This window comes from Penicillium riverlandense (genome assembly GCF_028828495.1).
Source record: "Penicillium riverlandense strain IBT 135883 chromosome Unknown utg000001l_segment0_segment0, whole genome shotgun sequence".
In the NCBI taxonomy this organism is placed as follows: domain Eukaryota; kingdom Fungi; phylum Ascomycota; class Eurotiomycetes; order Eurotiales; family Aspergillaceae; genus Penicillium; species Penicillium riverlandense.
Window position 1 is genome coordinate 1,856,457 of NW_026643194.1, and position 13,134 is coordinate 1,869,590.

Here is a 13,134-nt window from a genome sequence, read left to right on the forward strand (position 1 = left end):
CGTCTGACGGATGGTGGTCTGCTGAGGGGCAAATCCAGATCTCCAGCCCATCCAGCAATAGGAGTAGGCGCTGGGGCAAGAGTGCCGGGCGCTTCATTTCCAAGCGGACCATACAGTCCTGCCAGCGCAGGATCGGGGAGACCATGAGCGGAGAAGGAGATCAGGCCTTTGGTGGCGGGACCAACGAAGTGCGCGATGCCTGAGCCAGCATGAGAAGAACTGCAGGGCGATCCCAGGCCGGTGAGACGCTAGGCGATGGCAGTGCAGCGGGCGAGTAGCAGCCGTTACAAGAGAGTGTCGAAGTCGAGTGGAAACGGATGTGATTGGGATGCTCGTTGTGACGAATCTGCACCTTTCGTCACCCCGGCCGCCAATCAGCACCCCGGCTCAGCCATCCCTGGCGCCTGCATCCATGCCGGGATTAGCGTGGGTCGTGGCGGGTAGGCGAGAACGAGGGAAAAAGGATGCAGTCCGCGATCGGCCATAGGGAGTTATCTATGTCCTCCGTAGTTGGGTGGAGGTAAACAAACAGGGGCGGGAGCTCGGGAGCTTCGACGATCCCGTTTCGGGTACTACCGATGGATGTGATGTGATTGTGTGCCCTGCAAGAAGAGGAACCAACATTTCGGAGCTTGGGCCCTTTTTCGAGGTCGTTCAGCAGGGTTGTCAATTGAGCTTTGGCAAGTCATGTTGCACCGGCCAAGTCGGGCAGATCGGAGGAATAGGCGTCGGAGGAAGAAATGTCCCGAGGGAGATGGATGCCTTCTGTCCAGTGACGGTCCAGTGACTGTCCAAAGGGTCCAGTGACCTTCTTCCATCTCTTCGATTCCACTGTTCTATGGAACAACACCTGATCCCACCTGATCATGTCGGCTATCACCACTTTATCATCTGACCCGCGGGGCTTATCTCTTCCCCAGATTATTTCTCCCGAATTCCTGACTCCCCCACCAACAGAACAACAAAAGGGCTCTGCTGACCTGCTCGTCCCGCCATGTCCGAACCAGAAACCATCATCGTGATAGGGTATTCTTCTTCTACCCGTGGAACGAAAGAAAGAGCCAGCTGACCTTGTATCTCCAAAGAGCCGGCGTCATCGGCCTCACAACCGCCCTTCACGTCCAACAACACCTACGCCGCGATCAATCTCTCCTCCTGATTGCCCGCGACCTCCCCTCCGACACATCCGTCAACTACGCCTCCCCATGGGCAGGAGCCCACTACCGTCCCGTACCAGGCTCGTCGCCGCAAGCATTGCGCGAAGCAGACCAAGCACGGCGCACGTACGAGTACCTGCGCCAGATTGCCGCCACCGAACCCGCCGCGGGCATCCGGTTCGTCCAGGGCGTTGAGCATCTGGAGGCTCCGCCGCCGGAATATCTGGATGAGCAGAGCGTGCGCAATGTCTACTCCCATCTCGATGAGTTCCGGGTTTTGCCGCCGACGGAGCTGCCGCGGGGTGTCAAGTGGGGGGTGCACTATGGGACCTATGTGATTAATTCGCCCGTGTACTGTGCGCATATGCTGCGCAAGTTGATTCTTAAGGGTGCCCGTGTGATGCAGTATACCCTCACACATCCGCGGGAGGCGTTTAGTCTGGCGACAAATGTCAAAACCGTGGTCAATTGCTCCGGGATGGGATTCGCGGACCCGAGCTCCTTCATTATCAGAGGTATGTATGAACGACATTTATAGAAAGTAATATACTAACAAACTAATTCTAGGTCAAACCTGTCTCGTCCGCAACCCCGTCCCTGCAACAATCACCCGCCAAAACTCCGACGGCTCGTGGTCCTTTTGCATTCCACGACCACTGGACGGAGGCACGATCATCGGCGGCACCAAGCAACCGCACGACTGGGACCCGCATCCCTCGCCAGAGACGCGGGAACGATTGCTCGCCAACGCGGCCAAGTGGTTCCCTTTTACTCCCGAGAGTGGCGGACAATTCGACGTCGTCCGGGATATTGTTGGGCGGCGGCCTGCCCGAGAAGGTGGTGTACGCATTGAGGCTGAGAAGCTTGATGGGGGGAGATATATCGTTCATGGTTATGGGGCTGGTGGGCGCGGGTTTGAGATTTCAAGGGGTGTTGCGGAGGATATCACAATGCTCATGGCTGAGAAGGGCTTGTTGCTGGGAAAAGCGAGGGCTTCGCTGTAGATATTATGGCATAGATTGTATAGAACATTATGAAAGTGCACACTTATGTACAATCCTAGTAAAACCCAGCACGCTAGCTTCGTCCACGTGCAGCCATTCCCCTTATCCGTAGCTCCTATTGTCCTAGTAACAGAGGACGAGTGATATCAGTGTGGTCGATAGTAGACCTACCCCCACTTTTCTCACTCTAGATAACATACACTAGCTTTAGATCTATCAATAGCTTCAGAGTGCATGAGATACAGTAGTAAAGAGTTTCTTGAGCGTTTGTTTCTCGAAACCTAATGCTTTTTAGCCCGTTCCTGCACTATTTAAATTTCACTGCTCTTCAGTCCCGTCGAGAAACCTTTCCACCACCTTTGAGTACCATCCAGGCTTGCCACTCTGATATAACCTCATCGCAGTCGCTAGATATTGTCTTTTGGAATCCTGCAATGCAGTTGATAGACAGTATCCCTTAGTCAAGCCCCACTCTTTTTGTTTTTCTATTACCATCGCTATGTAGTCTTCTCGGTCCGCAAAGTTTTGCTGAAGTTCTGCATCTTTTGGGCGGCCTGTTGCATCATAGTTCCATGGCACGTCCATATCAGGTGGAACAACTGAGAGAGTCAATGGAAACTCGCACGCTATTTCCCACGGTGCCGCAAACGATGACTCCCAGTCGATAACACCAAGAAGGTGATATTTGTCATTGAAAACCACGTTATTGTGGCCGAAGTCTCCATGACATAATGGGAATGGGCCTCCGTCCCGAATAGATAGCCTTTCAGCTAGACTATTGATTGAGGCTTTGAATGAGGACCCGGAGGATGAAACCTCGTTGGCAAATGAGCCCGCAGCTTTTTTCAGCTTGTCTTCTGATAAACCGAATTCAGCCTTAGCGGCCCATGCCTTAAAAAACTCCGTAGCTCTTTCGAAGGGACCGCCTAGTCCCGGTATGGCACCTTGTCGATACGACCCGTCTTCATTTTTGCCAACAATAGTCCCAATCATCGGTAGCTGTATTTTCGACATTTCGATCTACAACATTGAAAAAGAAATTAGAATAACTCTCCATATCAAGAAGCCGAACCTGCGGCCATTACATACATGAATCTCAGCCAGCCTAGCAAAGACAGATCTTTTGTGTTCAGGTGGCACTTTCATATTGAGATCCATTCCCACATTGCCCTTTAGGCAGTCCATCAGCATGAACTGCGCATTTATCCTGCAGTTAGGGTCGCCTTCAAAGGCATAGACTTGTGGGTCTAGAATATTGCTTTCTTTCTGGACGAGTTGAATTGTGTTGTATTCACACTCCATGATGCTTCTTGCTGAATCATAATGAGTTCCAGTCTGTGACAAGGGTGGCATGCGGAGCCTTGCAACCCATCGCACGTTATCCTTGAATTCTATGATTCGTACCACATGGTTGTAGCCTAGACCAATATCTGGTAACAATCTGCATTCTGTTCCGTTTCGCGCGGCAGCGGCATACTCAATGAGCGCATTCCAATCTGTAGACTGAAGGAATTTTTGAGCTCGTATAAGTAGTGGGCCTTCTCCAAGGGAAGAGAAATAGGACCACCGGTAACCGGTAAACGAGTTGTCAATTTCTTGAATTGCTTTAGCATATGGCATATCATCAGATGTAACAGTAAGGGGTTATGGATTGACGAGACATATCAGCTCAAGGGCTAATTACAATAATGAACACTGTTGTTTTGTAGAAGACCTCTTGCGGTGAGATATGAGAATAGGAGAAGAGAGACTTGATCTTGCTAAAGGGATTTTTAACAAGACTATGGCATGTAGCGGTGAGGTGGGCCTGGCTAAGCCACAAGGGTTCCCATTGGACCCTAAAGAGTTACCCAACCCTTGCGACAGGCCAAGTATTGGCTGATACGCCAGCACTCGTGTTGTCGATTACGCTACCCCTACTGGATTTCCTGGAGTACACCCGCGCCTCTCCTTTGATTCGTTGTGCCTAACGCCGCACTTAGCCCCAAGAAGCTAGAGCCCTTTCTCATATAACTACCTGCACTTTGGCCTCCCGAAGAAGCGCCGTGGCTGTTAAGGATGAATACAGGTGACAGTAAAACACTTCGCTTAACTGTGGCTGCTAGGTGTGATAATGCGTGCAATAATGCGAGCAGACATGCTGTGATTCTATCACATCAAAGGACTTATGTCTAGATTATTGGCATCTGTGCTCAAAATCGCAGTTGTACAACGCTATTCGTATTGCCAAAGATATCCTGCACCCTAAATATAAATACTGCTTGGTTCCTTCCAGTTCTCTTACAGAAAAGCTGCTCGACAGTCCCTCAATCTTCTTCAGCTCTAGCCCCCAGTAAGTAGTATTTTATTCCATTATGACCGAGCTGCAGGTAAGTTGCAAATTAGTTTTGCTGATAGGAAATTAGGATAGAATCCACGATTCGCTGAAGCTGAGTCGTCCCGAATCCTGGCACAACGATCTCGCGAAGATGCGCTTCATGAACTATTTGGGCGAATCCACTAGGATACCAGGCGTCTACAGAGACTAGCGTGGGCAATGTCGCGTAGGCGCAGGTGATCCCTGACATTGGGCTAAACGCTAGCAGCGGGGACGAACTAGGCGGGAAAGACAGAGGATTCCATTCATAAGCGCTCGAGCGTTTCATTGTCGGTCAATTTGTCATCGCGACCGGTACGCGTCTTTGGAAGACCGACTCGCGAGATCAGGTGCATTATCGATCGTTTCTTGCATGGACACGTCAAGGCAACAGAAGAAATAGATAAAGTATCGATCTGGCCCTTTGACCTCGTTGGCCACCTTTTCATTTTCCTTCAACGTCGCTCGACGCCATCATGGAGACCGTTCTAGTCGTCGGAGCAACTGGAAATATCGGCGTCTCAGCCGTCATGGCCGCCTTGCGCTCCAAGCGCAACGTCTTGGCCATTGTCCGCAACCAAACCTCAGCGGACAAGCTCGTGAAGTACATTGGGTCGTCGAAGGGAATCACTTTCGCCGAAGCCAATGTTCTGTCGGACACCGGGGTAAAAGGTGTCGTTGATCAAGTCCGAGCTGGCAAGCTTCCGGCTTTCCAGCATGTGTTTTCCAGCGGTTGGTTCCTCTCACCAGTCCATATTCACTACCTGCTGACGTTTCTCAAGTTGGCGGCGAGTACACGACAACTCCCCTCACGGAGATCACCACCGCCCAGCTACGCAACAACTTTAACATCTCCTTTGAAGCCAACTTCTGTAGGCCCTTCCCATCCTGAGGACCCGACACTCTCTGATACAAGTCTCACAGTCGCCTATCGGGATACCATCGGTTATCTGCTGGAACAGAAGAACCCGGCCAGTACATGGACGATTTGTACCGGGGCGCAGGGCGACTGGGCAACCCGCCCGGTGCCGGCCATGACGCAAGGCGCCTTGTTCCCCATGGCCACGGCCGCTGCCCGGGAGAACGAGTCGACGAACGTCCGTTTCAACGAACTCTACCTTGCGTTCCGAGTCGAGGTGGATGAACTCGCTGTGCAGCATGGGGTAACGAAGGCATCGGACTTTAGTAATGTGTACGAGTTGATTCTGGCCAATCCCGAGGTCCGCAGTTCGCGTGTCCGGGTCGACGATGTTGAAGACATCAAGAAGTTGAAGTACCAGAAGAAGTTCTAGTCCTACGTCGAATATGGACTGCTACTACCGAAATATATAGCTCTTCTGCATTTTGGCCAGTCCCACTGAGCATCATACCTGTAAGGATACTGGTACGATATCCTGCAGCCTATTTAAGGGTATTGGTCTTTATAGAATCCAAGCTCCTTCACTTTGTGCTCTATCCTTATGATATTTCGTAGATATATACAATTGATTTCTAGGTCATGCCAATTTGATGTATCTGCATCTCCACCTAGGGATCAACCAATTGGATATAAGCCTTCTCTTCCGGATAGGTAATCAAGAAAATATCGTTGAAGATGAAATGGTCTAGCGAGGGCTCAATCCCGTTTGAATAGTGTGATTAAGTTCGCGTGCGCTCTGTTGATGCGGGGCCTGCTGTTTTGGGGAAGTGAAAGGTGAAAGTACATGCGATCCGTAAGAACTTTGTAACGAGATCCCTAACCTCATAGATCATAGTATTAGGAATCTCTTGATAGAAGTCCTATAGGTCACGTGTAATGTCATGATCGTTTCCTTGTAATCGCCCCCTCAAGTCGTCTGACGGCGCCTTGATTATCTACTCTACTCGGAGGCGGACATGAGGCGGTAAATCCTTAATTATGGGATGAGTCATTTAAATGACTGGCTATAAAGTCTTGGCCCTATTGCGCCTTTCGCCTTCCGTAGCTAGGAGGCCAACCCTACCGGAATTCACTCCGGATCTTAAACGGTAAATCACCCGTTAACAGTCTCCTTCAGTTAGTATCTCAGGCTTTACCCACCGTAGCCGTGTCTATGTATTAGCGTGGGAATGTTAGTGGACCGTCGGTCAAATTAGGCCACGCGATGCCAAATACTCCCGGTGATTATCTGAATTAGTGAGGAGCTAAAACCTGTATGGAAATCCACAGAAGACCCTGTGGCCGAACTCACGAATCAGGGATTTGAACCATGGCGGTTTTATGAACAGGGGGTAACGTGGTCTAAACTTCACTTTCTCAGTGCCCTGCCGTAACTGTGGTTGCTATTGCTTGTAATTCGCCCCCTACTACTAGATATTTTGTCTGTTCTGTGAGTCGGTGACGTCCGGAGCTTGGGTTCTGTCCCTTTGTGGAAGGCCGTGGCTTTGTATGCGATAATTGGTTGTATGACCTTCATAGACTCACTAGGCTTTTATACCTCAAGTCGACACCGCTAGCTTTGATTGTGCGAGCCATTAAGCCTCAAGTTTCTACGGGTGTATCGGAATGTCCTCATGGAAAATTAATCTAGTCAATACTGAAATACTGAAAAACAAATTAATGCGCATTCCTTATTGGCTAAGTATGACAACTAAAAAGCCACTGGGTAAAGTCTAGGCTGCGGTCACGCATAAATGCCTCAGCTAGCACAACAAAGCACTCAGTGCTATGTAGAAAAATATAAAATAAAAAGGACGCCGAGTTTTCCAGGCTAAGCATAAGCCTAGCTCTGTGCTAAGCATCAAGTGACCTCTGTGTCTACACTAATAAGCGCTCCTGGGCACACTCTACGTGTAGTAAATAATAACATGGTGTCTCCGACTAGAAATCGAGAAATTGCCTCTACCATGGCAGACTTTCCATCCATGATGAAAGTTTACATCCAGAAGAATGACCAATCCCATATTGGCATCAGTCTCTGCGATGGAAGCCCGGACAAGTGTATTGCCTTCGTTCAGAAGCACGCTGGCTATGACTCTACGCCTCTCGGGATGGCCGCAGGTATTACGCTGCACATGGGGACAAACAAAAAGGGTGCTATCATTGCGGCAGCTGGATCAACCTCCTTCAACTCCAGCCCTCTCTACATGTTCAACGCCAACTCGATTATCGTGATCCCCCGGCTCGGCTGCGAGGAAAAGCGCGTGACAACACCAACGGTGCGCGAAGAGATGCGAGCTGCTACGTCCCCTGTCTACGGGGTGGTGTTTCGCTTTTCTATCGAGGTTGGTGATGACGACGACATTCGCCGAGAAAGGGTTGAGTGGCGGAGGCTAGAGAAAGCCCCGGATTTTGATTCCAAGTATGGATTCCAGCTTGTGAGACTTGAGGCCCGTAAGGCCGCTTCAGCCTCAGCAGACAAGGACGGCGAAACGGTTGCTTTACTATCGATTGATAGATTCCTATCCAAGAATCCCCACCGATGTACAATCCGCCTTATGGGCAGCGCGGAGTCAGGGGAAGTGGGCTATCGGTGCAAACTTATGATTGTCATCACAGCACTGAGGGTTTACCGACTGGTAATGGAAGGCAAGGGAGGCAAGAAATATGTCAAGATTTCCGAGACATTGCGAGGAGGCGCGGAGTGAAGGATGTGTAACGATTCCCATATGTGCTGCATGTTTTGTGGTGTTGATGCCCTTTGCCATGCACATCACCAGGTATTTTATCCCCAGCATCTCTCATTTCAACTTCTTCGTTCCCCATAGTCATTTCGCCAATGCCACCATATCTGTTTAGTATCTCTGTATGTGATCATATGCCCAGCATGATACTCCTGAACAAGAGAACGGAAGGGGGTGAGCAACGGGGTGACCGCCCAGGTTGCTCAGTGAGCACCGTGATCTCAGAGCCGAGCGCTACCTGAAGGCGGCAGGTTTACCGTCGCCAATATTACATATAAAATCTGATACAAGTGCAAAAACCGTGTAGGACTTGGGGATTATATAGAGGAACGAACTTTTTTCCTATGAACCACAAAAAAGCTAACATAACAAGATATCAGTCATTGAGTCTTCTCGCATGAGACAGAGGGATTGTTGTCACAACCCTCTGGTCCTCCGGTGCCAGTCAACCTGCTCCACATGTACGGATGGTACAGGGACAGGAATTGCCCGGCCGAGCCGCCAGGTTGCAAGACGAAGTCAGGCGGGAGCGCAAGACACGAAGTCCAGCGACAGACCCATCACCACGATCAATCGCCACTGCAATCCCGACCCCGCCGGTAAATGCCGTAGCCGGCGGAATAAAGGGATCCTGAACGGCCCACGAATATAGTCTCGCGGGGGAATCAGAAGGTCAACCAGCGGTCTCCTGTGCGATGACTGCGTCGCTCAATGGTGGAACTTCCACGCCAGAGCCAGCCAGCTTAGCCAGGCGCTCCTCTTCCTTCTGATCGCGTAGCCGCTCGGTCTCCATCCGCAGAGCATCCAGGTTGAAGGCGTCGTCGTCCTCCTCCTCGTCGCTACTCTCATCGTCGCGCCAGTCGCCGGCTTCGAACATCGACCGGCCAGTGGCTTCCTTGGCCTTCTGGGCTTGCTCTTCAGCCGCCTTCTTATCCATGCGCCCCTTCTTCCACGCGGCGAAGGTCTCTGGAGTGACCGGGGTCAAGGTACCCGTCAGCTTGTGCCTCTCGGACTCGAGCCAGTCCTCCAGAGTCAGGGTGTTAAGCGGCGACTTGTCCATCAGGGCCTTCTCAGCAGCCTTCTGCTCCTTGGTCTTGAGGACGAATCTGCGAGGAAAGATGTTAGCCACGTCCCGTCCCTTTTCATGAGAAGTGAAAACATACCCTGGAGGCAAACTATGCTTATACATGCACTTGTCACCGCCATTGGGACACACCCAGAACCAGCCATACTTCTGGTTCTCGACCGCCTCGATGAAAAATTTGCACACCTTCTCGGTGGTCGTGCGAGGGTTGCCATGCTTGCTGAGAACGACATCGCGCAATTTCGCCTCATCCCAGTTGTCCATAGTATCCTTCTTCTTGGTCTCTTCTTCCTCGTCGCGCGAGTCAGTGTACAAATCTTTCTTGGCGGCCTTGCGCTCGACGTTCAGATCGTGACTGAACTTGCACTTTTTGCCCTTCTCGCAACTGCCCTGCTTGTAGAAAATGCATAGTACCGTCTTGGGATCGACACCAAAGGGCACCTTCTGTGTCCTCAGGGGCTTGAACAGCTCCAAGGCCTCCTTCTTCGCCAACTCAGCGGCCCGCTTGTCAGCCTCGCGCTGGGCCTTTTCGGCTTCTTTCCGCTTGGCATCGGGGGTCTTGTTGGACTGGGCTTGTGCTTGCAATTGTGAAATTTGTTTCTTGGCCGAGCCTCCTTTTTTCTGTGCGTCGATTGCGGCGTTAGTGGGGGGTGTTCCAAAGGCGAATCGGGTCGAGACATACGTTTTTCATGCCAAAGGTCTGTGTCACGAGACACCAAGGGTTAGCGACTATATTTCTCCAAGTTAAAAAAGATCTGCACATCAACACATACCTTATCATCGACCGTCTTCTTCTTCTTCGGCTCATTCTGCTGCTTCTTGGGCGGCATGGTGACGGTGTGGCCGAGTGTGGCGCAAAATCGAGATGACGAAAAATGGGAAAAATGCACCCGATGGGCAGAGAGAGTGTTGGCGGATGGCGCTGAGGAACAATCCGCCGAAAGAATACGCTGATGCAAGGGAGGGTGGTGGGTGGGAGGGAGAAGTGTGCAGAGAGTGTGAAGAGAGTGAAGAAGTTGAACCTCCACAAAACCGAGGGGTGGCAAGCGGTGGGCCAATGACGGGCGCCAACTATACCCAGGGCTCGCTCGAGTGCCCCGGAAAGGGTAATCCAAAGTAGGGGAATCATCTGTATCGTCAGTATCTTTGCAATTCATCTCGCCCTCTCTCTCTATTGTGTTTCACTTTTTGCTCCGAGTTCATTATCGTGTTGTTCCTCACCGTCGTTCACCCTTTGCGTCATCGCCCATCCCCCTCGCTCGGCCCCTAGGGCTGATGCACCCACTACCCAGCACACATACTACTACATATAGGAGATACCTAGGACAGCCCTATGAGGGACACATTTCATTTCAAACATTTCGGAATTTTCTCCATGTTCTACTGGTGTACAGTCTTGCCAACCAAGAAGCCCAGCTGAACTCCCACTACACACTCGGTGGCCAAAGACCTAAGCAAACCACATCTCCAGCTGTAGGCACCAGCAGCAGCGCTCCTTTTCGCATTCAATCATCATTTGCCGGAAACAATTTAGGAGACCTCCTGGATCTTGGACGACTCCTCGGTCTCCTCGAGCTCGGGAAGGTCCTGCAATCTACGTCAGTAAAAAACACATAAGATGGATGGAAAGCAAAACTGACCTCGTCATCCTCACCCTCGGCATCGCCAGCGCCAGGAGCGCCGCCCATGCCAGCGCCGCCCATGCCGCCCATCATAGCGCTGAGGTCGGGCATGCCACCCGCCCCACCCATGCCGCCGAGCTTGGAGAAGTCAATGTTGCTGAGGCCGCCCTCCTCACCACCACCCATGCCGCCGAAGTTGTTCGCGTAGTCGTCATCACCGGCCTCATCTTGCTCGTCCTCATCGACCCACTGTAATGTTGTTAGGCATCTGCTCGTCGTAGCGGGGGGATGTGTTCAAATAGTACCTTGTCAAAGTCCGTCTTGAGGAAGTGCATCTTCTTGTCGGTCTTCAGGAGACGAGGCCAGTACTCCTCCTTCAGCTCCTTCTTCCGCAGAACCAGCTCGACTTCACGGTCGGTGTGGTTCACCTTGCTGTTCTCTGGGTCGATCTCGCTAAACAGGTCCAGCGAGACACTGTATGTTACACCCTTGTTGGAAGGACCAGAGAAGGAAACATTGTTGGAGGTGATGCTGAGCTTGGCGTCCGACCTGGCGACGTCGGGAGTCTTGAGGTTCACGATGAGATAGTTACGCTCGGGTTCCGAGGCGGACGAGCGCTGCGCCCACGTCACTAGAGGGGGAAAACAATTCCGCGTCAACCAGTGCTCATTACCTGATCTGAGTCATGTGGAATAGTGCATTGTGACAGGCACCGCGTGAATTGGATAACATCGCTGACATTTCACACGCAAAAATGTGCTGTGGTGGGACTGAAGCGGGGAAGCCAGGCAGCGGGGAGAACGTACCTTCGGGAGTCAGAGTCTCGGGCATTTTGATCAGGGAATAGAGAGAGAGGGTCAAAGGAGATCAAAGAATCAGGAAAGAAGGGGGATGGAGGTGTAGAGAACGATGATGGGGGTGGAGGGATCACTGTGTGGCAGGGAAGAGGGAGCTACGCTGCCCGTAAAGTAGAATGTACTGGAAGCATCGGGTTTGCCTGGTTTGCATGTGGTGGCCTGAGGCATGAGGAACGTCAGGATGCTGACTCAGCCCCCTCGGTCGCCTTGCCTCGTCTGATCCATTCGGCCTACATACAACTACAACTTGAACGGGGTCTGCAGTCCTGGTGCATTTAAGCAGGGCTGTGTTCTGCTCACCCCGAATTTGGCTCTCATTGAACCCGCTGGCTACATCCTCAATCCCGCAGATCATGCTCATGGGCACGAGTGCTACCTCGACATCCTGAGTGTACTGGGTAGGTAGCTACATATCCCACCGACAGACAGATACATATCAGAACTTTGGGGATGGAGTCCCTCAAGGCTGTTTTCTTCGGGCCTGACCCCGCGGCTCAGGTAAGGCGCTCGCTCATCCTCATCGGGGGATGTGTCCCAACCATTGACTGACACCACTAGATGCGAAAATGCAACTCTCTGATCCGTTCCAACACTCGCCAGCTAGACCGGGACCTCAACCAACTCAAGCAACTCGATGCCAAGACCCGCCAGTTTATCGTGAGCTCGTCGAAGCGCGCCCAGCGCAATCCATCCCAAGCCAAGCAGGCCACCAGCGAAACCAAGACCTTTGCCAGGGAACTGGTGCGCATTCGCAAGCAGACCGCCCGACTCACGACTAGCCGCGCCCAGCTCCAGAGCGTGGGGATGCAGGTCAACGAGGCGTTCTCGGTGCGCAAGATCCAGGGCAGTCTTCAAAAGTCCACCGGCATCATGAAGGATGTCAACACCCTCGTCCGGATGCCGGAACTGTCGTCCACGATGCACCAGCTTTCGGCAGAATTGGTGAAAGCGGGGATTATTGAAGAGATGGTCGATGATGCTATTACCGACACCGCAACGTTCGAGGATGAGGAGGTGGAAGCTGATGCTGAAATCGACAAGATTTTGCAGGAAGTGCTGAAGGGGAAGCTCGATCAGGCTGCAGCTCCCCGGCCAGTCACACCCACCACGGAAACTCCGGCTGCAGAGCCCGAGGAGGAACAATTCGAGGATCAGGAGGCAACACTCGAACAGATGCGAGGGCGGCTGGAGGCTCTGAAGAGCTGAAATGCTTGATTTGGTGTACATTCAATGGTCGTTTTAATCTTTCGTTTCTTTCCTTGTCTATCGTCTACGCTTGGAGTTGGGATTGGCTGCTCTTTTCTCTTTCTGTCGGGTCTACTTGTCATGAATGGAATGCATACGCAAATATTCACTGCCAAAACTGGCGCACAATAATTGTAGAAGCCGCAGGTGAATAAATAGCTCTGCCA

General features: G+C 51.8%; 7 protein-coding genes across 7 annotated transcripts; 4 read left to right on the top strand and 3 right to left on the bottom strand.

Moving 5' to 3' along the window:
- Positions 1 to 994: 994 nt before the first annotated feature.
- N7474_000757 (FAD-dependent oxidoreductase) lies at positions 995 to 2,161 on the top strand (the record flags this gene model as incomplete). The annotated part of the gene is made up of 3 exons (XM_057192172.1): positions 995 to 1,026; positions 1,086 to 1,672; positions 1,725 to 2,161. 3 exons carry the CDS (start codon positions 995 to 997, stop codon positions 2,159 to 2,161), a joined length of 1,056 nt encoding a protein of 351 aa, XP_057057125.1.
- Positions 2,162 to 2,479: 318 nt separating this feature from the next.
- On the bottom strand, positions 2,480 to 3,781 carry N7474_000758 (phosphotransferase family protein; the record flags this gene model as incomplete). The annotated part of the gene is made up of 3 exons (XM_057192173.1): positions 2,480 to 2,590; positions 2,654 to 3,181; positions 3,251 to 3,781. The coding sequence occupies 3 exons, from the start codon at positions 3,779 to 3,781 to the stop codon at positions 2,480 to 2,482; spliced, it is 1,170 nt and encodes a 389-aa protein (XP_057057126.1).
- A 1,212-nt stretch (positions 3,782 to 4,993) lies between these two features.
- Positions 4,994 to 5,809, top strand: N7474_000759 (uncharacterized protein; the record flags this gene model as incomplete). Its single annotated transcript, XM_057192174.1, has 3 exons — positions 4,994 to 5,249; positions 5,300 to 5,389; positions 5,442 to 5,809. 3 exons carry the CDS (start codon positions 4,994 to 4,996, stop codon positions 5,807 to 5,809), a joined length of 714 nt encoding a protein of 237 aa, XP_057057127.1.
- A 1,573-nt stretch (positions 5,810 to 7,382) lies between these two features.
- Positions 7,383 to 8,123, top strand: N7474_000760 (uncharacterized protein; the record flags this gene model as incomplete). Its single annotated transcript, XM_057192175.1, has 1 exon — positions 7,383 to 8,123. One exon carries the CDS (start codon positions 7,383 to 7,385, stop codon positions 8,121 to 8,123), a length of 741 nt encoding a protein of 246 aa, XP_057057128.1.
- A 709-nt stretch (positions 8,124 to 8,832) lies between these two features.
- N7474_000761 (translation machinery-associated protein TMA46) lies at positions 8,833 to 10,073 on the bottom strand (the record flags this gene model as incomplete). Its single annotated transcript, XM_057192176.1, has 3 exons — positions 8,833 to 9,864; positions 9,926 to 9,943; positions 10,017 to 10,073. 3 exons carry the CDS (start codon positions 10,071 to 10,073, stop codon positions 8,833 to 8,835), a joined length of 1,107 nt encoding a protein of 368 aa, XP_057057129.1.
- A 700-nt stretch (positions 10,074 to 10,773) lies between these two features.
- On the bottom strand, positions 10,774 to 11,696 carry wos2 (Hsp90 cochaperone SBA1; the record flags this gene model as incomplete). Its single annotated transcript, XM_057192177.1, has 4 exons — positions 10,774 to 10,830; positions 10,884 to 11,114; positions 11,171 to 11,496; positions 11,672 to 11,696. 4 exons carry the CDS (start codon positions 11,694 to 11,696, stop codon positions 10,774 to 10,776), a joined length of 639 nt encoding a protein of 212 aa, XP_057057130.1.
- Positions 11,697 to 12,172: 476 nt separating this feature from the next.
- Positions 12,173 to 12,928, top strand: N7474_000763 (ESCRT-III subunit protein VPS24; the record flags this gene model as incomplete). Its single annotated transcript, XM_057192178.1, has 2 exons — positions 12,173 to 12,220; positions 12,281 to 12,928. 2 exons carry the CDS (start codon positions 12,173 to 12,175, stop codon positions 12,926 to 12,928), a joined length of 696 nt encoding a protein of 231 aa, XP_057057131.1.
- Positions 12,929 to 13,134: the final 206 nt, after the last annotated feature.